The sequence below is a fragment of the Poecilia reticulata genome, chromosome 13 (assembly GCF_904066995.2).
Source record: "Poecilia reticulata chromosome 13, P_reticulata-male-v2, whole genome shotgun sequence".
NCBI classification, from domain to species: Eukaryota; Metazoa; Chordata; class Actinopteri; order Cyprinodontiformes; family Poeciliidae; genus Poecilia; species Poecilia reticulata.
Genome location: NC_088842.1, coordinates 26,278,136 through 26,301,062, shown reverse-complemented (window position 1 = coordinate 26,301,062; position 22,927 = coordinate 26,278,136). Strand labels below are relative to the sequence as shown.

General features: G+C 38.9%; 1 protein-coding gene across 4 annotated transcripts in view; it reads right to left on the bottom strand.

Annotated features, from left to right (window-relative positions):
- Positions 1-56: 56 nt before the first annotated feature.
- Positions 57-22,927, bottom strand: part of frya (furry homolog a (Drosophila)) — a 47,100-nt gene continuing 24,229 nt past the window's right edge. For 2 of the 4 annotated variants that reach the window (XM_008426264.3, XM_008426270.3), the window contains exons 21-62: positions 21,843-22,102; positions 21,572-21,761; positions 21,187-21,311; positions 20,731-20,788; positions 20,533-20,624; positions 20,229-20,401; positions 19,737-19,897; positions 19,387-19,497; positions 18,812-18,966; positions 18,580-18,682; positions 18,173-18,344; positions 17,052-17,308; positions 16,823-16,969; positions 16,560-16,728; positions 16,088-16,178; positions 15,896-15,978; positions 15,351-15,501; positions 15,113-15,216; positions 13,897-14,082; positions 13,170-13,368; positions 12,291-12,412; positions 12,018-12,205; positions 11,812-11,906; positions 11,144-11,724; positions 10,923-11,020; positions 9,681-9,851; positions 9,450-9,590; positions 8,783-8,962; positions 7,992-8,156; positions 7,771-7,845; positions 7,515-7,685; positions 6,467-6,667; positions 5,815-5,958; positions 4,825-4,982; positions 4,535-4,742; positions 3,716-3,865; positions 3,525-3,623; positions 3,349-3,429; positions 2,032-2,049; positions 1,770-1,880; positions 1,470-1,675; positions 57-1,374 (exon numbers count right to left, since the gene is read on the bottom strand). In XM_008426264.3, the coding sequence (XP_008424486.2) occupies positions 1,116-1,374; positions 1,470-1,675; positions 1,770-1,880; positions 2,032-2,049; positions 3,349-3,429; positions 3,525-3,623; positions 3,716-3,865; positions 4,535-4,742; positions 4,825-4,982; positions 5,815-5,958; positions 6,467-6,667; positions 7,515-7,685; positions 7,771-7,845; positions 7,992-8,156; positions 8,783-8,962; positions 9,450-9,590; positions 9,681-9,851; positions 10,923-11,020; positions 11,144-11,724; positions 11,812-11,906; positions 12,018-12,205; positions 12,291-12,412; positions 13,170-13,368; positions 13,897-14,082; positions 15,113-15,216; positions 15,351-15,501; positions 15,896-15,978; positions 16,088-16,178; positions 16,560-16,728; positions 16,823-16,969; positions 17,052-17,308; positions 18,173-18,344; positions 18,580-18,682; positions 18,812-18,966; positions 19,387-19,497; positions 19,737-19,897; positions 20,229-20,401; positions 20,533-20,624; positions 20,731-20,788; positions 21,187-21,311; positions 21,572-21,761; positions 21,843-22,102 (6,609 nt within the window). In that variant the 3' untranslated portion in view covers positions 57-1,115. The remainder of the gene's footprint in view (positions 1,375-1,469; positions 1,676-1,769; positions 1,881-2,031; positions 2,050-3,348; positions 3,430-3,524; positions 3,624-3,715; positions 3,866-4,534; positions 4,743-4,824; positions 4,983-5,814; positions 5,959-6,466; positions 6,668-7,514; positions 7,686-7,770; positions 7,846-7,991; positions 8,157-8,782; positions 8,963-9,449; positions 9,591-9,680; positions 9,852-10,922; positions 11,021-11,143; positions 11,725-11,811; positions 11,907-12,017; positions 12,206-12,290; positions 12,413-13,169; positions 13,369-13,896; positions 14,083-15,112; positions 15,217-15,350; positions 15,502-15,895; positions 15,979-16,087; positions 16,179-16,559; positions 16,729-16,822; positions 16,970-17,051; positions 17,309-18,172; positions 18,345-18,579; positions 18,683-18,811; positions 18,967-19,386; positions 19,498-19,736; positions 19,898-20,228; positions 20,402-20,532; positions 20,625-20,730; positions 20,789-21,186; positions 21,312-21,571; positions 21,762-21,842; positions 22,103-22,927) is intronic. The other 2 variants (XM_081614409.1, XM_008426273.3) reach the window with 2 other exon arrangements.

Genomic DNA, 22,927 nt, shown 5'->3' with positions numbered 1-22,927 from the left:
GTGGAGTCCAAAATGTTTAATGCTCTTCTTCAAAAAATGACAAGAAAAACACTGTGTTAACAAATTTAAGTTTTATTAAGAGCAGAGAACACAACAAAATAATATGCTGCCAAGACAGAAGTATTTACAAGGCCAGAAATTATAACAGCAATTGTGGAAGCTTCATAAATATGTAAATACCCATTTTGCGTGCAACGTAGAGTTTACCTTCATAAAAATACAATCTAACGAGCAGAGTTCTCATTTCTCTATTTACAATTCATCGTCAGTCAAAATAATTTCTACATATATATTTTCATAGTATTTGTTTTAATGTGCATACAATATGCAAGCTTGGCAGGAATAACAAAGAAAACAAAACATATCTTTCTATAAATCTAGATGATACTATATTTTTTTCTCTTGCTTTGAAATATAAATAATGAACGGAATTTGCAAAAAGCTACTCAGTTAAAGGTACAGTAAGATATTTTTAGTAACAGATAAACCACCTGGTAGCTGCAGGTTTGACATTACAGTAGATCTGCACCATATCAGAGTACTTTAACATGAACCACTCATACAAATCGGAATCGATAAGTCCATCTGTGATGGTCGTCATAATTTAATTCACGCACTCGTGTACAATCAATACATTTAAACACACTCAAACACACACAAAGGACTCAACACAATAAAACAACAACACATCCCTTTGCCCTCTTCTGACAGTGTTTTCCAATACATTCTTTCAACAGACAAAAAAGGTCTTCCACTTCAGTAAAGGATTGCACATTTTCCCTTGACAATTAAAATAATAATAAAAAAAAAACTTCACTTTGGTATGCAGTTTGCTAAATGGAGCAGTTATTCATCTAAGAAGCATATATATGCCTAGTGACATTCTTTTATTTGTGCAAGAAAAGGATCATTTTGATACAACTGCTAACTGTATAACTGGAAAACGTTGCTGTATGTCTAATGATCTGGCTTCAAAAAATTCTGATTCTCAGAGACAGAGAAGGATCAAAAGTTTGGGTCATTCTACGCGAAAGAGCTAAGTTCTAGCGAAAATCTGATACAACAGCAGCTGCCTCAAGCAAGGTAGTAAGGTTTGGAGCGCCACCAAACCGCCATCAGAGAGTGGAGCCTGAAACCCTGGAGTCTGGGAGAAAAGCTGTAACGGTTTTGTAGCCCTGGGCTCGTCGGATCATGTCCCGGGTCTCACAGTTGAGTTCCATCAGCTTCAGAGAAATTTCTGTCAGATCCTGCTTTGAGCCCACCAGAGCAAATGTTCCCGTCTGACCCAAAGTTTGGTGTCTGAAGTAGATGTTCAGTAATGTTTGGATCTCATCCTCAGAGTGGCTGCCAAAGATGTCATTAGGCCACGTTGTTCTGCAAACAAACATCCAGATGTCTCTGCAATTAGGGTAAAATAACACAAGATACTCCCTGAATGAATATCAAAAAGAGTGTTTTACTTATCACACCTGCACTCACGAATGTAGAGAATTGCTTTTGAAAACTCATTGTTCTTCAAGCCCTCGAGGACGGCCTGCACAGCAGCTTCAGAGGAGCTCAGGAAGGTCTCAGGGCAGGGAATGTCAAAAGTAGAAATCTTCTCATTTGACACTGAGGCTGCTGCCGTTCTCAGGTTGCTCTTCAATTCATTTAGCTCTCTAGACATATTTGTAAGCTAAAAATTGGGAGGGGTTAATAATAATTTTACATAAGTTAGATTTTTATGTGCATTTGAACGTTAAAAGACAATAAAAGGGAAACAGACCTACCTCTGGAATCGAGTTTATTGCATGGACCTGCTCAGTCAGCTTACAATAAGACTGAAAAAGCAGCAGCAACTGAAAGTGGAGTTTGTAGAGTCTTTGGCAGAGCTCCAGTTGCTGGAAGGAAAATGGTTTTGGATCAAACACAACCTTACAGTAGCTCTCAAATGATGACTTTAGAAGATAACTATGATAAAGTTGATATGAAAATAAATAGGACGTTAGCTCTAAGTAAACAGAGAAACAAAAGAAGCCACTACAAACTTACAGCCAGAGATTCCATTTGCTACCAAGCAAGCATGTTACAAGGCAGAAAAGTAGATAAGAAAAGAGAAAACCAAGGCCATGCACTTAAAATTTGTGTTAGAAACTGAACAAAAAGTATCTGAACAGTTTAACATGCTCTGAAAAATGAATAATTGTGTTTTGCGAAATAATTCTTTGAACTGTTTTGAATTTTGTCATGTTACAATCAGAAATGTCCATGCATTTTATTGGAATTTTGTGGTAAACCAGCATAAAGTAGCACATAGTTGTGAAGAGAAAGGACAAGGTTTTGATTTTTCTAAAATAGAAGCAAATTTAAGTCTAAATTTTCACTGACTTGCTTCTTTCAGCACAGCATCACCCCCTAAAGATACCAGCCTTCCTATGGATTGTGGTGGCACATTCATTAATTAGAACTGTCTAGTTAACATCTAAACCTAAATTCAAATGAAAATCTGAATAGATTTGAACTACTCTGCATAGAAGAATGACAGTAACATTCTTCTATGCAAGTGTAAGACTGCTAGAGAAATACACTGAAGGACCTGCAGCTTTAACTCCAGCTAAAAGTCTATCTACAAAGTATTGACCTAATGGGAATGATTAGAAATACAAGGACCAGTTTTAAGACCTTTCAAAAAGGTTTGAAAACATTGTAAAAAATGTCCCCGCAGTTCTCAATTACTGCATAAACTACATGACCTATCAAATCAAAACTACAAATAAAATAGAGATATTTGTGTTTGTAACAGGACAAACAGTTCAATGTGTGTGATGACTTTTGCAAGCTACTGTATGTGTTCAATGAGAATAAAAAGAAGGAGGGTGTTATCATATAGTATTAGACAAAGTGAAACAAGCCAAACAAATTAACACGTTCATATTACAAGAAATGCTTTGGAAAGTTAAGCCTTAAATAGTGAAATATTCTGATTTGATTTGTTTACAGATGGATTAATGGAAGATTGATGGGTTGTTTGCTGAACCATGCAGAGCAGAGCTGACAGTTATCACAATGTACGTGACAGAAAAGTGTCAATGTGTCATGCACTGATTTGAGGCTGAAACAAACTGAGTGACATAAAGAGGTAACACTCACAGAGCTACAGTAGCACACAGTAACCGTAATGCAGAAAGTACAGTATGAAAGAGCAGATGAACAGAATCCAAGTTTTCTCAGATATCTCTGGACAAAAATTGACTTTTTTGCGAGAACAAAAGCTAAGGGCTTGAGGTAAGCCAAAGGGCAATGGAAATATGTGTAAATGTTATATTTTTTTTAATATGGTGACAGTGTCTTGAAATAAAAGTGTTTTACTTTTTCTTCATGCTCCACTGGTTGGCATGTCACTGCAACCCCAGCAGTCCTGGGAAAGGTGGCCTTACAGCTGTTCAACCACTGCAAGCAATAAAGACAAGGTGGTTGAGACTCAAACAGCACAATAACAAGAAACTGGTCAGATGAATTTTGTTAAATATAATTTATCTCCTTACAGTGAGAGCTGCCTCTTTTTTGTTGTTGTAAGTATCAAGATACTCTTGAAGCTCTAGGACGCTGAATTTCATTTTTTCCAGAAATCCATAAGACATTATCTGCAGAAAATACATTATTCTTTATTATTATATGTTTATTTCAATCATCTAACAGATGTACATTGTTGAAAAAAGCTTTTTGAGCTACTTACCGTGTCAGCATCAATAAACAGAGTTGGGCACTCGGAGCAAGATGCTAGGATCTCAGAAGATCTGAGAAACTTTGATCCTAATCCCCTCAAGCCATCACCAAGGTAACTCACAGCATCACACGTCAAGGAACAAAATTTAGCTTGGATACTCTGGAAACCATTAAAAACATATTGACTGTAAGAATTATAGATATTAAATTTCTTCACTAAAAATTAAAAAAGAAAATTATCATTTGTGAGTGAAATATGCAATATCTGGTAAACAGATCTTGGCAGATTGTTATACAAACTATCTATAGATTGACCTCTATTCTAGATATGGACACTTATTTTTTAACAGTTGATCATCCTGATAATTTATTACCTTAATCTGGAGACAATTTAGACTCTATTTTGATTTTTAAAAATTATTCTGAGAAACAGACAGAAATATTAAGGTGTTCTGTTTTTTTTTTTTTTTGTGATGAAGACCATTCACTGGGAAGGTCAAGATTGTACCCTTCAGGCTGATTTTGAGACAAAAAGACTGATCAGTTTCTGAAAATTAATACAACTTAAAATAGTCTAAGAAAAGCTACAATCTCATAAACCAAAACACTTGAGAATCTATTTCTTATTTTGCCTACACATGTCCATTTGTGCTGCACTGTTTTTAACAGTTCGTCTTAATTTATAAGTAATTTTTTTAACTTCCACCTAGTACAGCTCCTTATCTGTACCATAAACATGGGTACATACTTTTAAGTTTTCCCCTTAATTCCAAACTGTTTGAATACAAAATGGAAGATAAAAGCGATCCATATGGTGAGACGATCATACCTGAAACAGCGATGAAAACACTTGAAACGTGTAGACAGCACAGGAACCATCTGAGTCCGAGACGAGCTGGTTGAGGTGACTTCGCCAGGCCTCCTCTGCATCGTCACACGCTGTTGGCTGGAAAGCAGCAAGAATGGCAGAGAAGAAGGGCGACGGCGGCGGTGAAGAGCGGGACTCCAGCATGTCATCTTTCTCCTCTTCAGGAAGACTAAATACAAAAATGAGGCAAACTGAGTTAATCTTACGGACAAACCGAATATTTATGGTTGACTGAAGTTGTGATCGGGCACCTCGGTAAGCTGCAGTGTAGGTCCAGCTCTTCCTTGTAGTCATGATATGCCACGTCCATACTCAAACTGACCCCACATTGATATTCAGAAGGAAGTTCGTTGATAGAAAGAGACAGGTCGTCCTCGTGGACATTACTGTCTTCATCCTCTTGTGACACCTCATATTGGAAAACAAAAGAGGGACATATTCTTAGCTAACCCTGATGGTAGCTAAGTTCAAAGTGTAAATCAATATTGAAGTGCATGCATACATTTATTTATTATTCCCTTTGTTATACTTCATTATTAAACAGATCATATCCTATTTAAAAATAATCCACTAACCTTTCATCTGGACCCTATGGTCTCTCCTTTTGATGTTTTCTTTAATCTTGTGAATTTTGTATGCATAAATCGTGCCAATTGATGAATAAATTATTGAATATTTAAACACAGCCATGATTATGGCCCTGCACTCTTTTTTTTTTCTTTTTTTTTTTCAGACAGGCAATGTGTAAACCTTTCCTGACAGTTCACATGCCAAGAGTTTTTAGTTGTCCCTCAGCATCACCCCCACAGAAGCAGCAGGTATACACATTGCCTCAAACAGACACAAGCAAAAGAAAGATTATTTATGTCCTTTTTAAACCCTTTAGACTCTCAACCAATTTCTGGCATGAATAAATAAAAGCACAAACTAGCCCACTGCCCAGAGAATAGCATATTGTTGTAGATTTTAGTTCAATATTGTTATGCATGCAAGTCTTTGATTGATTTAAATCAGCTCATGCTCTTTTTTGAAGACAGGAAAAGACAGAAAAACCCCTCCACACACATGCAAAATTATGTAACAGAGACCAAACCCAAAGCATATATCAAGCTGAAGACATTACACAAAACAATTCCACAGTAGAGCAACTATTTAGCAAAATTAGTAAAGAATTCCAGAATGGAACTGCGGTAGGAGTTAGTGTTTCTGAGGATCTCAGACACTCTGAAGCCCTTATTCACCCGCTGCTTCGAGTCCTCTGAGAGTTGGACCTCGAAACTGGGATTTTTGGTGCCCAGAGGGGTTGAATTTGCTGAGGTTGTATCAAAAGCGGCAGAGGAGGTGTCCGTGCTGCTGATCTCTGGTGTCGGAGAAAGGCTGACGGTCTGAAATGAGACAGGGACAGTGAAGTGAAATAAAAACAGATAATATTCCACCTTCTTGATCGCTTTGCCAATGTTTGAATGGAACCTTACATAAACATAACTGCCAGCACTCTTTTACTTTACACAGCCTAAGAAAACTCAATTTACTCCAGAACTTTATTTGACATCACATGAAGATAATTTTATATTGCACAGTCAGCATATCTTTAAATTTTAATAATTTTGAAGCTGCTACTAGACATACAATAATATAAATAACCAGTACCAAAAAAAACATTATAAACGCTTTTCAAAGTATGTCAATTACAAATAATGTCAGTTACAGTCTACAGAGAGAAATCCTAATGGCCTGAATTGAACAGAGATTTAAAAGTTTTTTTTAAAAATGTGAGATTTCTGTTTTTTTATAGATCTAAAACAGACAAAAAAAAATCATTAAAAGAAACGGTTTAAAAGTCTTTGCTTCATTAAGATTTGGAATTAGTGTTACATTATCACATAAACTTACGATCTGAGAGTGGGAGAGTATCTGGCTGGCCGCAAGCAAATCTTCCTCAGATGATTCATCCGAGTCTTCGTGGGCAATCTTACTGAGGCTGGGCATGCTGCTAGACAGCTGACTCTCCTCCAGAGGGTGCAGGTCACTTTGGTCCAAGCTGTCCATAGAGTGGCGACGCACACCCCAGTTAAAGTTATCCACAGTCTCGCCCTGCAACAGTAAAGCATCTTGCATTGAAAAATACCAAGATGCAAGTGGAAGCTCTTGGTTTGTTTTAACATGAATTTACCCGATAACATACATGCAAGCATTGTGCAAAACCACTAGCTGGGGGTCACGCTGTGTTACGAGCCTATCAAAATTTTGAAGTGTACTGAAGCTGCAGCTAAACCCTAGAGGAGATAACGCTGTGAAAATACTAACAGAGGGAGTTTTTAAGACAACATGACTTTACAGATCTTCCAAAATCCAACAATTTTCCAAATAAAGTGGTCAAATGGGAGATTTCAACCACCTTGGATGATAACCTCAGGTGATTTGTATCTTTTAATAACAAAACTATTCACACACTTTACAGGCAACAGGCTTGTTTCAAAATCAAACTATTTTTTCTGTATTTTTCCTGAACAACATTCATAGATAGAAATGTTTTTAGAACAAAAAATGAAGGAAAGTTATTTCTTTCATAAGCTTCAGAGACAGTGTGTCCAGTGCTTGCTCAAGTGGTCATAATGAGTTCTGTAAATTGAAAAACATGCATAAATATTCAGTATTTCTGCCATCAGTGTGGCAGCTAAACTACCCTCACCAGAAAACCTTTATTATTATTATTATTATTATTATTATTATTATTATTATTATTATTATTATTATTATTATTATTATTATTATTTATGGCACGAAAAGCAAAACTGCAACAAGAGAAAACTTACCTGCAGCTCCTAGATAGCATAAATAAGACAAAAAACAGAATCCTCATTACATACATCAGGGAGTGCGGGTGTGATTGGCATCTTTATGCCTGTTTTTAAACAAAGCCAAGATGACGCTGACTCACCTCTCCGTCTTCAAGCTCAACATCCAGGAAGTCAAAGTCTTTGAAGACTCTGAACTGCTGTTCGGAGGTGGTGTCGTCCATGTTCTCGAGCTCGCGGGTTCCCTCATCAGAGGACACCAGGCTGGGCTGGTGCTCTATCAGGTCCAGTTCTCCACAACTAGAGAAGACAACCTACGAAGACATGCCTTCGTCATTTGTACATGCATTAGAAAAAAGTCTATTCAAAAGTGATGAAAATTGTATCAGCGAAAATTACCGAAGGATTTTTAGTGAGCCCTACTTCTTGTCCACAAAGTGACAACACATGCACCAGCTTTTCTCGTGTTCTTTTCTGCAGAAGGAGAATGCTATTAACATTTAAATTTAGATCATTTTTTCCACACTGTATTTATGTATGAAATAGGTCCATGAATTCATCTAAAATGCGTCACCACATGTTTAGAGCAATCTTCCAGTGAAATAGGCCGACTTTCTCACCTGCGAAGACTGAGGCCTCTTCCAGCTGACCGGAACCAGGACGTTGTTGGCGTTGGACCCGGAGGAGGTGGAGGAAGTGCTGCGGGTCACGGCTGTGGCCATGCTCCTCACGTCGTGACCCGGGGTACGCTTCAGATCGTCGTAACGCCGACCGATCACTGGTGTCTAAAAGCAAACAAAAAGGTGCAGAAACACTTGATATTCAGTCTGGAAAAGCATAAAGGAGAAAAAGACCTCCTAGACTTTAAAAGTCCATGACTTGGGCTCCATGGAAAAACCCACTTTGCCTGGTCTCTAAGGGATTCCAGATAAAGTAAAGGTTGTTTTTAATTCATTTTTTTGTGTAAAAAAAAATCACGTATTCTGAGAATTCTCGATTACAGGTCTAATATGCCTCGAGTGTGGAGCGCCAGTACAACTCAGTGTATCACAAAACAGAGAGCAAAAAAAAAGCAGCAGCAAAGATGTGACGTCATTTTCTGCCATTCATAAACTAACATAAATAGCTCTCTGTTCTGTTCCCACACACACATCACTAACAACACTTGTCTAACTGTATTTACATTTTTCATGACTCACCAGGGAATTTGACAATATTAAGTATAACCAATAAGAAGGGGAAGAAATATTTTCTTTTCCAAAAGCGAACAACCTAAATAAAAAGGAAACCCAGGAAAAGAGGGTTTGGAGGCTACAAGGCTAAAAACAGAAGCATGTAAACATTTTAAGGAGTCAGAGAAAGCTTCAAAATATGGTAAAAAAAAAAGGAAAGAAAAGAAAGTGTGCTTCACCTCAGAGATATCAAAGTGAAAATCCAGAGTTTTCCCAGGTAAGGCTTTAGAAGAGCGGTCCCACATGCGACTGATGTCTTCATAGGAGAAGTCACTGTGTGGGAGTGAAGGCTGTACCAAACTGGCTGATCGGGAAACTACCAGCTTCAAGATGTTCAGCGCTTCCCTCCAATGGGCCGTCTACAGAAAACACACACATGCATGCAATGATCCCTATGCAAAGCATACTTAAAAATACCATCAAAGGTCTTATTTTGTGTTTTTTATGTGGTTCTATTTTTATACCAGAGGTGCTGGAGGGAATAAAATGCAGTATGAGAATAAACAAAGGCCTGGCCAGAGACAGTCTGTTTATAGTCTGGGTGTGTCTACAAATTTACTGCGCTGACACACAGGCAGCTTTTTTCCTCCTGTTTTTATGAGCACTTGCAGAAGAAACAGGGAATACAGATCCTCTCAGAATTTCCACTATGTAGCTCCTTGCAAAAGTATATTTTCTACTCAAGCATGTTCACATTTTGTGCTTTGTTGGAATTTTATGAGATGGACCAAAACACAGTAGTTCTTAATTGTGAAATGGAAGGAAAATTATACATGTTTTTTTTTTTTTTTTTACACACACACATGCCCTAAAAATGTAAATAGGCTTTGCATTTCTGCTGTTTACCTGCACAAACTTTTCAATTGTCTTGAGGACCTCTATGTTGAAGGGTTTGGCTTGAATGCCACTCAGGTCCATGTGACTCAGGAGGCTGTAGATGATTTGTAAAAGTGTCTGCTGCATAGAGGGGAGACCTTTCTCTAACAGCTGCAACAACAGTTAAACAAAATTCAGCTCGTGTTGCGGTGAAACTACATGACAGTAGCTGAGGGGGAAGAAAAGGTCAGCTGCACACACCTCTGCCATGTAGGTGACCAGGTTCAGGGTGATGTCTGAGAAGGTTTCATGGAGATACCGACACACCACGTTGACCCACGAGAAGCAGTCTCGTGTGTAGGAGTGTGTTTTATACAAAGTCATGACGTGAGCGAGGTTGGACAGCTTGGCATTCTTCTCCTCGAGGCAGACCTGCAGAAAACAGCACAGGATATGGAAATATACAGTAAAATTAGTGTATAACGCTGGTCAGAAGTTACATGCATACATGCATAGTTTATGTATTTTGGGCTTTTAATAATGAATTTGAGCTATTCATTCAACAGGGACAGTGATAATACAACAAAAAGACATGATTAGAGGTGCACAGATATTATTTCAATGTGGATTTTACACAGAGGCAAAAATCAGCATACAAGCTCAAATATATATTCGAACATATAATCTGAAATGAATGTCCCTTGGAACTTAGCAGGGAAAGCCCTTTCTTCTTGTAGCCATCAAAAATAAACAGAAAAAAAATGCATATTTGATCACTCTTCTCATTGCAGACGGTAATGCTCACTTTAAAAAGTTCATTTCTGGCATACACTCAGTTTTTAAGCATTGTTAACACATTTCCAATAGGATGGAGATCATAGCCATTCCCAAGGCTTCATTTTATTTTAGCCTATTATGTTTCCTTCAGACTCAGTTTTGCTGTGTCTTGTATTGAATTGATGACATAATGACAGAGGAGTATTACTTACATTTTCAGTTTCACTTTTAATTAGGTGCTGGATCATTGAAACTGGGAGTTCCTGAAAGGCGATCGACCCAAACACACATCTAAGTAGTTTTGGAACGGATAAAGCAGGCTGTCATTAAAGTTTTGGAATGACCCCTATGTTAACCCAATTTAAAATTTTAAGACTGAGTTCAAAAGCAGTCTGATTCAAATAAGCTTCAATAGTTCTTGATAAGTAAGGAGCCGAAAAGCATCTGTCTAATGTGCAACATGCTTAAGAAATTAAACTAAATATTAGTGAAGGTGTATTTTTTATATTTGAGTCCATATGCATAGTTTGATCCTGTGACATTCAAGATGGTACATTATTGGTTTTACAAGTCACTGAAGTTGCTTGTTGTATAATCATTCACTGCTAAAGAAAAATAGTAAAAATGCACAATTAAATGCTGAAAATAAAAGTAACATCCATGCTGATGATGAATGAATGTAAACTTCTTCTGTAAATGTGAGGAAAAACATCAACAAGCCCAAACCTGAGCTATCTTCTCCGCAACATCTTGACAAAAAGGTGATGGTGCATCAAAGTTCTGCACGAGATGTGGAAGCAAGCAGAGAACGTTCAAGGGAAAACCTGACAAACAGAGCAAAGAAACATCATTTCAGACTTGCCAAAAAAAAAAATAAATAAATAAATAAATGTGACTTGCAAGTACATTCAGAAATCTTAAAATTATCTACTGAGTTCCCTCTTCACCTATGGCTTGTGACGTATCCACTACAGGCACTCTGGACACAGGTGTGAGTTGACAGAAGAGTTGTAGCGTGAGGTCCGTGGTGGACGTGGACGTGAAGCCCTTTAACAGTAGCTGCTGGAGTCCAGTGAAACTGCTCCACTTCAGCTGGCTCTGGAGGTTCTCCAGCTTCTCCCGGTTCTCCTGCTTGTCCAGCGACATGTTGGTCAGCAGCTTATTCAGCAACCTTAGCGACATCTGATACTCAAACTCAAAGTCCGACTCCATCAGCGACACTGCCACCCAGAAGACGGTGGCCAGCAGGTTGCTGGGGTGGTTTATGCTCATCGGGTCGGTGGTGTTGTCTTTCGATGAAGACGAGCTCCGCATCCTGGCTAACAGAACCTGTTGTTCGCAGGCTTGGATGCGGTCCAGTGTGGCACTGCGAGGAGGATCCGAACACCTGTCAGCTTCTCCGAATTTTTTGGGGACAGAGGAGCTCCTCTGATGCCTGCTCCGTTCTTCTCTCCTCAGGCCGAGCTGCCCTGTGCTCTTTCTGTTTGACAGCTGTTTAAAACTGGTAAGGAAATCTGGGGAGGATGCTCTGTAATTCAACAAGCAGTGCAATAAACTGAGTGGATACTTAACAGAACATCAGTTGGAAACAAATCTGCACAGAGGAAGCACAAACCTCGTAAAGAAAGCCATGAGATCATTGTTTTTCAGACACTCCGCCAAGTTATCCACAGCAGATTCCAGAGTTAGTAATACCTCCATGACATAGCCCTGAGAGGAGCAAACACAATTCAGTTCTGGAGACCTTTTCCAGAGTCTTTTTTGTGTAATTTAAAGTTTAAATATAACATCTTACCACATACTGTTGATTCACATACTTACTTGGACTTCTTCGCCGTGCTCTCCGATGACTTCCACGAGCCTCGACAGCAGGTCAGACACGGCGTGGGCAGAAATGGGCTGACGAAGAGCTCTAAACACCTGAAAGGAGCGGCCGGCATAGTGACGAGACGAGCTGCACAGAGCCGTCTGCAGCGCCACTTCGCTGAGCTGCTGCTCCAAGAAGTAATCTGATCAGGAGAGAGCATGAAGAGTAAATCAACTCCTGCAGCGGCATGGGAAATGATTAAAACTCAATATGAACACTCCAGTTACCTGACTTGGACTCCTTAAAAACAGATACCACATGCCGCAGAAAGTTTGTCAGTTGTGCTGTGCTTTTAGAGACTTGGTTCTTTGGGGAAATGTCTTCATGACACCACAATGGTCCATATGGTCTTAAAAAACAAGATTTTTTCTTTTTGTTACAATAAACCCACATTATAATCTCTTTTTAAAGAAAGTTCTGCTGGAAGGTTATTCTTCTAAAGCATTATCATACAAAATTGTTGCCACACCAGCCAAAAGAATTCAAATTCTTTCCTAGGTAAAATAAAAAATAAAAAGAATCCAACTTTTAAATGGCTTTGTCTTTGTAATGGACTCAATGTTTATATGAAATTAAAAAAGTGGTCGTATTTCTTCAGATAAGGGATTTGTAAATCATACAAATTGGACATGTAAAGCTCAGTCTTGAATATTTTCCAGGATACAGTTCTACAAATTTCAAGGATCAACTGTTTTCTATATTGTTACCCTTCAAAAAACAGGCAATTTATTCTTCACAATAAGAAAAAGTTTGTGTCAAGGCAAGTGGCCAGTAAAACGTTGTGCATGTACATATTTTTTACCTGAAGTCAACACAAAGTTATAAGACTTTAAAATTTAAGCATAAAGTGTTTATTTAAAGTGCTGTTTCTTGTGAATGATTAATAATGGTTATTTCCTTATAATTTTCAGCCCTGAAATGTTACATTCATTTACAAATGCAAAGCAAATTGCAATACAAAAGAACTACCACTAGGTGGAGACCTAAATCCAGGAACATCCTGCAGGACGTCAACGTCATTCTAGGCATTATTTTACCTCACTTTTGCTGTGATACACATTTAGTGACTAAATTACAAAAAAACAATAATACATAAATATGGTTACCTTGTTATCAAAAACTCAATGAGCTTATTGCTCTTCTCATTCATTTTGCAGGAGCTCACAAACTCCTCCATCTCCTGTGTGATCTCCGGCAGGTTGCTGCTGCTGCCCCCCAGACTCAAACTGGACGATGTGGAGGAAGAGCTCAGTCCAGAGTCTGGCACCGGAGATGCCTGGCACTCCCGCAGGAAGTCACAGCCACCTAAACACATAACAAAAGATCAAGTATAAGTATTTAATAGTTTGCCCCATTTGAGCAGTGTCTACCTCGGATCACGTAACTGCGCTATTTAAAACAAATGCGTTGTTATTTTGCAAAAAATCTGGAGAATAAATTAATCAAAGCTCCTTTGCAATATACAACCTGTCAGTACGCGTCTAGACAATTTTCAAGAAAAATGATTAGCAGTTGAACCAACTGAGGTTTGAGCAGATGGCCCCAATTTTGACTGGAGGATAAAAATAGCAGAATGGAATGCTTTAATCAAGACCTTTGATGTCCTCGGCGCTCAGTATTGCTTTTGGCACAGAGTCCAAATAGTTTCTCCCCAAGATAAGAAACTTATCTATTGTCTTCGAGGAATGCAAGCCATCCCCTTCTGACTTTCAAGTTTATAATAGCCAGACAGAGAAGCCACATGACAAATGCAAGCCTGCTTTATCAAGAGGTGTGCTAATTTGGCCTTCCAGGAGAGTGCGAACAGCTCTGAAAGCTGACAAACATGACTACCTGCAGGCAAATATTCCATCTGAAGGCTGGACGTGCAAGTGAGGGTCTTGAGGACATTGACTTCCCGCGTCTGCAGTAAAACTGATGCAACGGTCTGAAAGTTGTTGTTACAGAACAAGGCGATGAACAGGTGAAGGAGCAGACGTTTGCTGTGCTCAAAAACCTCAGGGCGATAGTGATCCATGCCTGTAAAGCAAACACAAAGATCAGATGAGCTGCCACGCTGTTTGACACCATCTTACAGAAGGATTCAAAACAGGTAACCTTTCACACATATCACCACATTACAGACATAAACAACAAAGTCTTTTAATAGGACTTTATGTGGCAGACCAACACAAGGTTATGCAGGCCTCAAATGCTCGGTGTAATACATTAGTGAACAAATATAACGTACACCCCAGGCAGTTCGGGGATGCGGTTATGGAGAAGATCAAAACAAGGTTTAAATTAATAAACTATTTACAGAGCACTGCTCAGTCAATCCTCTGCTAATTGAAAGATCAAGTCATGACTTGAAACCTTATAAGACATCCATCTAAACCGACTGTGCAGGCAAGGGAAGTCTTTATCAGAGAAGCCAAGAGGATTATGATAACTTTAGATGAGCTGCAGAATCCACAGGTAAATGGATAAAATATAAAAGGATATGCTTGCAGTTTGGTACAAGCCATGAAGTGACACAGCAAACATATGAATGGAGATATTGTGGACAAGATCACTTTTTTGCCTTCACACAAAATGCTGGGAGTGGAAGAAAACAAACACTGCACATCTCCTTTGAATGATTAATGACACCCTGCATCCAATCTGACTGAGGTGGAGCTATTTTGCAAAAATTGAGAGAAATAAGGTTTCAGACAAACTCAAACAGACTTGGAGATGAAACTATTGTGAACGTTAGTTGCAGAAGCAAGTACTCAAGGATGCTGAATACAAAACCATGGCACGCTTTTCAGATTTTCTTATGTAGTTAATTAAAACAACATGTATCCTATTCCATTCACTTCAAACTTAGGAGCTACACTGTGTTGGCCCTTTCAGATATACAGTTAAATGAAATATGTTTGTCATTGTGATGTGGCAAAATATGAAAAAGGTGAAGGATGTTGATATCTTTCCATGACACTGTAGTGTTTCTACAAAAAAAAAAACGAATGATCCCAGGTTTACACGTATAAGTAATTCAAAAAATACAATAGTATGGAGTCTTTACCCAAAAACAGAGCATGTAGGATTAAAGGAAGGTGCAACGTCCAGTCCTCTCTCACACCGTGGTCCACCACCAGCTCTGTCATGAAGATTACTGCAATATTACACCTAAAGTAATCGCAAAACATAAGGAAACATGTTACATAACCTATTTCACATCTGTGACCAATTGTACAGTTCTACAGCTTCAAAAGAAACCTCAGCAAACTGTCTAAACATTAAATAGATTTTAATCTTGTAACCTGTGCAGTGGTCCTCTGGGAGTGAGGGTTTCTGGTAAAAAGTCCACCAGTGGAGCCCAGCATCCTCCGTTAAGTGGCATGGGGAGCGGGTGGGGCTTGTTTGTTTCAATAACAAACGTCAGCCAATCCACATAGGGCGGCAGAGGTTCATCTAAGTGGTCATATGATATTAATTTAGCATTCATTCATATTTAATATAATTCAACAAACATTTGTGTGGGTAACAATACATCTTAATCATATCAATGTCACAATATCTTGTAAGGATCCACTGTATTTCTCTTGTCATTTCTTTTTGTTATTTATATTAGACCAAGTTTAGTCACACCAGGTTGTTTTGGGACAGAAACCATAGAACCTGGGCTTGGCTACTTGAATTTCATCGCAGGAAGTCACAGAAGCCCGAGGTCTTCTACACATTGCTCATCCATCCTCAGTGGCTCCATGCTGGCTTCTTGCTCTTTGTGCCAGATTGTGTGTTTCTCACCAAACAAAAAAATAACAAAGACATAAGTCATTTACGTTTTTAACACAGTGTAACATACTTTTCTCTTCATCGTAAGATCCTCCTGAACTGTTGCTGTAACGTGACTCCAGTCGGCTGTGTGCTCTCATTATATGACCAAGCCTGAGACCAGGGAAAAAAAACATATATATCTATAAAGATATCAACAAAAATCCTCCAATGCCGTAATTATCTCTGATCACATGATTTAAGTCGTCAGAGGACACTTTACCTCTCTTCGTTCTCCTTCATGGTCTTGATGTCATCTGTGTCGGGAAAGTTATCTTGGCAAGCTACGACAGTGTTGCTGCTTGATGTGGTTCCTGAAGAAAGAACCATAAGTGGACATGTTTTATAAAATGCTAAAGGAATTACAGCTACCACTCATTTAACACTGGGAATCTGTCCAAAGCAAGCAGTTTTCAATGACTGGCCACAAAGTAATTAAACTTGTCCTGGAATTATTAATAATAATATTAATAATATTTTTTTTTTATTTTTTTTTACATTATATGTAATCCTTATAGATCTCATATATGTCATATAAACCTTTAAAAATTATTCTGGAAAAACATTCCAAAATTAAAATGTATCCCTATCCAGGTTATGACATTTCAGCTTAGTCTGTTTACAAAGCACCGATTCACATTAAAACTTAACATGTAGAGGGGTTTAAAAAACACTGGAAGAATAAAGAAAATGACCTGAAGCCACCGCAGAAGCTTTGCTTGTGGCAGTGAAACGATAGAAAGGAGGGCTGTCACAGTGTTGCACCACAGGGTTGACGGGATCTGTTTGCTGCAGCTCAAATAACAACTCCTCCATGGTTTGCATTGTGTTGTTTCGGCAAAGATAGATGACCACCTTTTTGATCTGGATAAATAAAGAAGGAACGATTCTTCAGAGAAACTGTGAAGCTAAAGGAAGACATTTTTCTGACATTTTCTAGACGGCCTGAATGTCTTACATATGGGAGAAGAGTGGTGTCACTGCTGACACCACACAGGCTGATAATGAACTGCAGAGTGGTTCTCAGATTGTTGCTCCATTTCTCATTGCTGACTAAAGCATTCCAGGCGTTTTCCATCTCTGGTCCAGGTAAATCATCTCCATACTAAGAACAGTGATTTAAAAAAAACACAAAGCTGTATTCATTTCAGTTATATATGACATTATACATCTCAACAACATTTTACCTTGGCTGTCATGAACATGAGGTTATTGAGAACCATAGACGTGGCTTGTAACGATCCCCAGCCTGTGCCTTTTAATGAGTGTGATGAATCTGCGCTGGTCAGCTGAGAGGAAGACTCGCAGCTGGGGTTTGACGGTGCAAAGACTGGGAGCAGCAAGCCGCTGTCCACTAGTTCAATGTTACCAAGCCAGGGAAGGACGTAGGTTAGCATGATCTGCCTGCCATTGGAATGAGTGGTGGGGAACCTCTGGCTGACCTCTGTAAGAAAAGAACGTCAACAAAAACATCAGCATAACATCATTAGAAACTGCAGTATTTGCACTTGGACAAATGAAGATGAAATATTTTTGATTTCACCATAATGTTCATCTGTGAAGTCGTCCATTTAAACAGTAAAGAAGACTCCCCCAGCCCTCCTACTCACAATTCTCTCTGATTCACACAAACTTGTCCAGCACCAAGTATTCAGAGACATGTCCAGCATTTCTCCGAACAGTTTCAGTCTGGCTTCAATTGCCATTATAGCAGAGATGCAGCTGCATGTCAGAGCTCCATCAACATCCTTATAGCAGAGTCATTAATCATTCTCATCTTTTTAGACTTTACTACTGCAGAGGACACTGTCTCCTATAACATTTTACAGTGAAGACTATCTTACACTGTTATTACTGCCAACCCTACAACTGGCTTAAACCTTATTGCTCTGGCAACACAAATCATTTCCAATCACTATTGGTGTTCCTCAAGGGTGTGTACTCGGCCCACTTTTTTCATCAATCGTCTTGACAATAAGTTGTAATAATTTAATGTATTTTCATTGAAATAATGAAACCAAACACTATTTCATTCAATCTCATTCCTGCCTGCTTGTTAATATGTTTCCATGAGGTTAAATGTTGGTTACTTAAAAATTGTTAAATAAAACAGGGATAAAATTGAAGTTCTCCTAATTGGTACAAAGTCATCAACACACCCTTCAGCACCCCCAGGTCTACCTTCCTATTGCCCTCTAGATTTATTTATTTTTTGCTTCATTGTTTTATTTTGTGATCATAGAGTTAGCTTGAGTGTCTTAAAAGGCATTTATACATCATCTTCGTCATCCTCATCAACACCACTTACCTGAAAACAAGGGAAGCGTGAGTTCTGGGTACATCCTGGCTAGCTGAGTAGAGAGTTGTGAGAGTGAGACACTGTAAAGAGGAGGCAATGGACCATGGGTGCCATACAAAATGCTGGTTGGCTTCAGCTCTGCCGTCTTCTTAGAGTACATAAATAACTTGTCTTCAAGTATCTGTTTGAAATAAAAAAAAATCAAGAAGGGTGTTATACATATTTTTCTTTATTTTTAGGCAAATGTTGTAGATTACTAGCAATTATTTGTAGTTTGACTTGTTCCACAAAAATAACAGAGTTGTAGAAACAACCTCAAAACGATTCAAAACATTGACTTTTGTCGCAAAATGAATAGTCATAAATTTTTTCTGTGAAAAGTGGAAATTTAACAAGTAATTTTCGTTTTTTCTTACCTGCATTAGCTGCATTGAAATCTCATAGAGTTCTCTGTTAGTGCTAGATGCTTTAAACAGCACAAGATTCAGCAGTGTAACAATGTCACATGGGTAGTTTTTACTGGTTAAAAAAAAGGGAAGAGACAAGAAAAGTTTATTGTAAAGAAAATATGTTTTGTTTTCAATTATTTTGATTGCGTAGAATCGAAAAAGTGGATCTAAACAGTCGAGAACTTAAGATGTTTTATACCTGCTGGAAAAGACGGTAGCAATGGCTTTAAAGCAACCAGAGGCGAGCTGGTGGGAACCAGTGTAGCACCGATCCACCGCCCAGTTGAACAGGTTGACCTGGTCGGCATTTAGCTCCAAAAGCAAGATGACAACTTCACAGCCAAGCTGGTGGACCTGAGCACAAGGCAGACAGAAGACTGATTTACAGAATTACAGAATGATCTGCTTTTCTTTGTTTAGACTTTGTTTAGTATGAATTATTTAAGCATTTTGTGAGTGATTATATCAGTTTTGCAACACAAAATGATTATTTACTATTAGCAAGATCTCTTGGTGACCTTTTGCTCAACCTACGTAACACTATTTATGAAGAAATGTGTGGAGAAAATAAACATGCAAAAGGTTTTGTTCATTGTCTAAACTTCATAGATACAACATCAGACAAGCAAAAGAATCATTGGCTTCTTGCCAAGATTCCTGTAAGAAGTTGGCAATAAGCAGAGCTGGCCTTTTAAAAAGCAAGCTGCAGCATGCCATCAGGTCAGTCTGCTCTTTGTTTAAATGCACCACAGTGGTAAAGCATTGGCTACAGACCCGCTGATCCTGGCAGGCCAGTATATTATCCAGCCACTTATAGAGGTATCCATCTTGAGAAAGGCCAACATTATCGAAGACAGGACCACAGCACAGCACAGCAGACATGGCCTGGAGAAATAAACATAATCATGACAAGCTGCTTAACTTTTAATCGCCCTGACTTTTCTGATCTCAAATTATCATAATAATTACTTTTGAAATTATTTTTCTGTGTTGAATGTTAAATACAGAAACATTCTGTTCTGTATTTAACATACAGAACAGATGTATATAACAGTATGTTCTGTATGTTCTGTATACAGAACATACACCAGGCAAAACAGGATGATATTTAAGACACTTTTTACCTTTAGAGCACAATACTGATATCTTGTTATTTGATGATTCCTGTCACTGTATCGGTCCAGGGGGGTGAACATGATGCTGAAGGGTCCTGCCCATTGGCTGAACAGGATAAAGAGGTGATGCCGAAGGCTCTGCTGTGGAAACAGGAATCTCCTTTGGTGCACTAGGGAGGAAAAAAAAAAAGAAAAGTTGTTGTAGGTAAGGGCATTAAGAAAGTGCAGTGTCAGGAAACCTATCCATGCATCATAGTAAACTGCTGCAGAAGGACTTTGCATAAAAGCAAAATATCAACATGCTTCAACAAGCCATTAGCAGGCCTTTAGAGACTTAAATACTAGGCAACCCATGAGTCATCACCTGCTTTTGCATCTTCTGTCTTTAAGCTGAACTATTTTTGGACCTACTCCCAGCAGACACTCCAAGTCCAGCACAGTGCTAAACATACTTTTGGCCCTTTTGTAAGAGGGGTAGTTTACAAGGAAGTTCAGGGGTACCTGGTACACATTGGATGAAGTTAGCCACCATCGCACTAAAGTGAGCTCGGATGTCCTTGAGGATCTCAGCCTCTTTGTCATTTTCAGCTTCAAGAAGCATCCGTGTTAAATCAACATATTCCAGGAACAAAGCACCAAGGGCGAGGGTGTCACGTTCCAGAGCGCCATTTGTACTGCAGGATGACAAAAATAACAGATACGCGCTCAGTCAGACCAAATTTCAAGTCATTTGATTTTACTGCTCTTTAGTTCTTGTAAATGTAACTCTATTTCGAAAACAAGTTTCAGCTGCAGCCACACTAACCTGTCACTGATGACACCAGCATCAGCCAAAAGCTCAAAGATGCGAAGCAACTGTAATCGCAGCAGGTCCCGCCGCTCACGGCGCTTCTTGTTCTGCCAACGATCATGTATACATAACTTAAACAGTGAGGATTCTCTGAAACAAAAACGCTCTCTGGTGAGGAATATGAACACGTGTTGAGCATCATAAGCAACAAACCTCAGGTCTTCTTTCTAATGCCTCTTTCATGAGGGGATGTAACTCCTCCACAAGCTCCCTGTGTGCAGAAAGTGCAATATTATCAATCTATTTTTACTTCTTTCTCTGAAAGGGATTTGAACAACAGAACATGAGCTCTAGTAAACAATGTGAATAGAAATTTAAAGGCCTCATTCAGGTATAATCCTGTGATTTGTCTCCACATTAAATCCATACAAAAATTCAGGTCAGTGAAGATTTTAATTAAAATCTGGACCTACATTCCATTTAATCAGTTTAGTCATAACCCAACCCTGCACCACCACGGAAAAAAAAAAATCTATGTCATTCAATTATCACGAGGCACTAAAGCTCATGATAAAATTAAGGATGGGACAAAAAAGTCATTTAGTGGCCCAAAATTTTACATCTATGGTGGCAATTGTTCAGAAAATAAAATGTCAAACATAGTTTTACCTGAATACCAACAAATTAGTCCGTCCAAATCCAAGAACTAATGACTCTGTCAACTCGATGCTCTCTGTTCTCATCAGTGGGACCAGCTGCTTTAGAAGCCAAGCCACAGATGGGCTTCCAATAACCTGAAACAACAAAACTGACATTGTTCGGTCGCACAAATGAAATCTCTCATGCAGCTTGAGCAGCACTAATTAGTCGGAGCTGCACTGAGACAAAAATACAGTTAAGAATACACCGGTTTCCTGTTTCACTCATGTGAAATAACCGCTGTGTAATTCAATGCATTGAGTGTGAATGTCAACAGGCTCGGTGTGAACACCTGATCCTTTGCACTCTGGGCACTGAGGGAATTATTAAGGCACAATGACGAAGAGACAGCTACCTTGTTATCATGACTGACAGTGCTATCAGGTGTGGAAGTTGTGATCTCAGGTGTCGACGCTCTCAGATGACCTGGGCTCATGATACTGGGCTTGGCCACCCCAAAGCAAAGGATCAGGTAGTTTCTCCATAATATTACGTAGCTCTCCCCACTACCAGATGTGCCAGTCTTCTTTGCATTCACTGGACTGCTGGTAAGACCATGACACTGTTAGGGATATATCTAAGAACATGTACTTTGTGAATTTACAGTCGACTCTGAGGACACTTACTTCGGGTCCACCAGGGGCATGAGCATCTGCAGTCGAGTGAAGGCGTAGGGCCAGGCATAGCTGAGAGCTGTGGGGCAGTACTTTGGAAGGTTGTCCTGCCGAAGAAGGCAGAACACACACAGCACCCAGGGGTCCTTCACAGACTGGGCGGAGAGCCACACGTGCGAGGGGCTCATGATGTCATACTGACTGTTGACAAGTGCCGCATTCCACTCCACGAGCCACTGAAGATCCACGTGGTGGCCAGCTGGCAGCGCGGCCTGCGACAAGCCAGTGACACAGCAGGGGCAGAGGTCAGGGGTGGTGAGCAAAATAGATTTTAAACAAGAATGCATTGGTAATGAAGTGGAGGCGACTGAATTAAGCAACAGCTACTTGACTTCAGGTGTTTGGTTTGTACGTCCAACAAAAACCTACTGGTTGAAACAGATAAATGATTTAAGTGTTTTTAAATTTATGTTTGGTTTCAAAGAACTAGATTTTCATACTCAACTTACAATATGTATTATTTTACAATGTTAGCAGGTTATTTTAACATCAATGCAATGTGAAATTCATATTCGTTGTAATTACACTGAGAAATCAGTAGGGGACTGGGATGAAATGATTTAAAATTTATTGTTTTTTTTGTCCATGACACCCTGACGTCAGTCACACCCTGACTCCCGTTTTTGTACAATAAATGAGATGTTTAAAAGTGCATGCAAAGAACCACAGAGATGTACGAATTTTTATAAAAAGAAATTTTCTACAACAAGCCAGCAATTAATTCAGACTCTGAGAGAGAGATAAAGATAGAGAGAGAGACTTTAAGTAGGAAACAGGAAGGTTTAAATAAAGACAGAAAAGTCAGGATTTGAGGCATAAGACAATATAGGTTAAAATTAGTTTAAAATGTATGTCACTGTTCAAAATCATCCAAACAAATTTTCAGCTGTAATCGTGTACTGATTTTGCCGTAAGTTAGCGAGTGACAGAAGTTCCTCTGGCTTTTCAATGTACCAACAAAGTGCACTCAAAATTAACTGATAAAATAGCAACACTATTCAAAAACGTACATGTGACTAAAATCTGAATAAGACTAT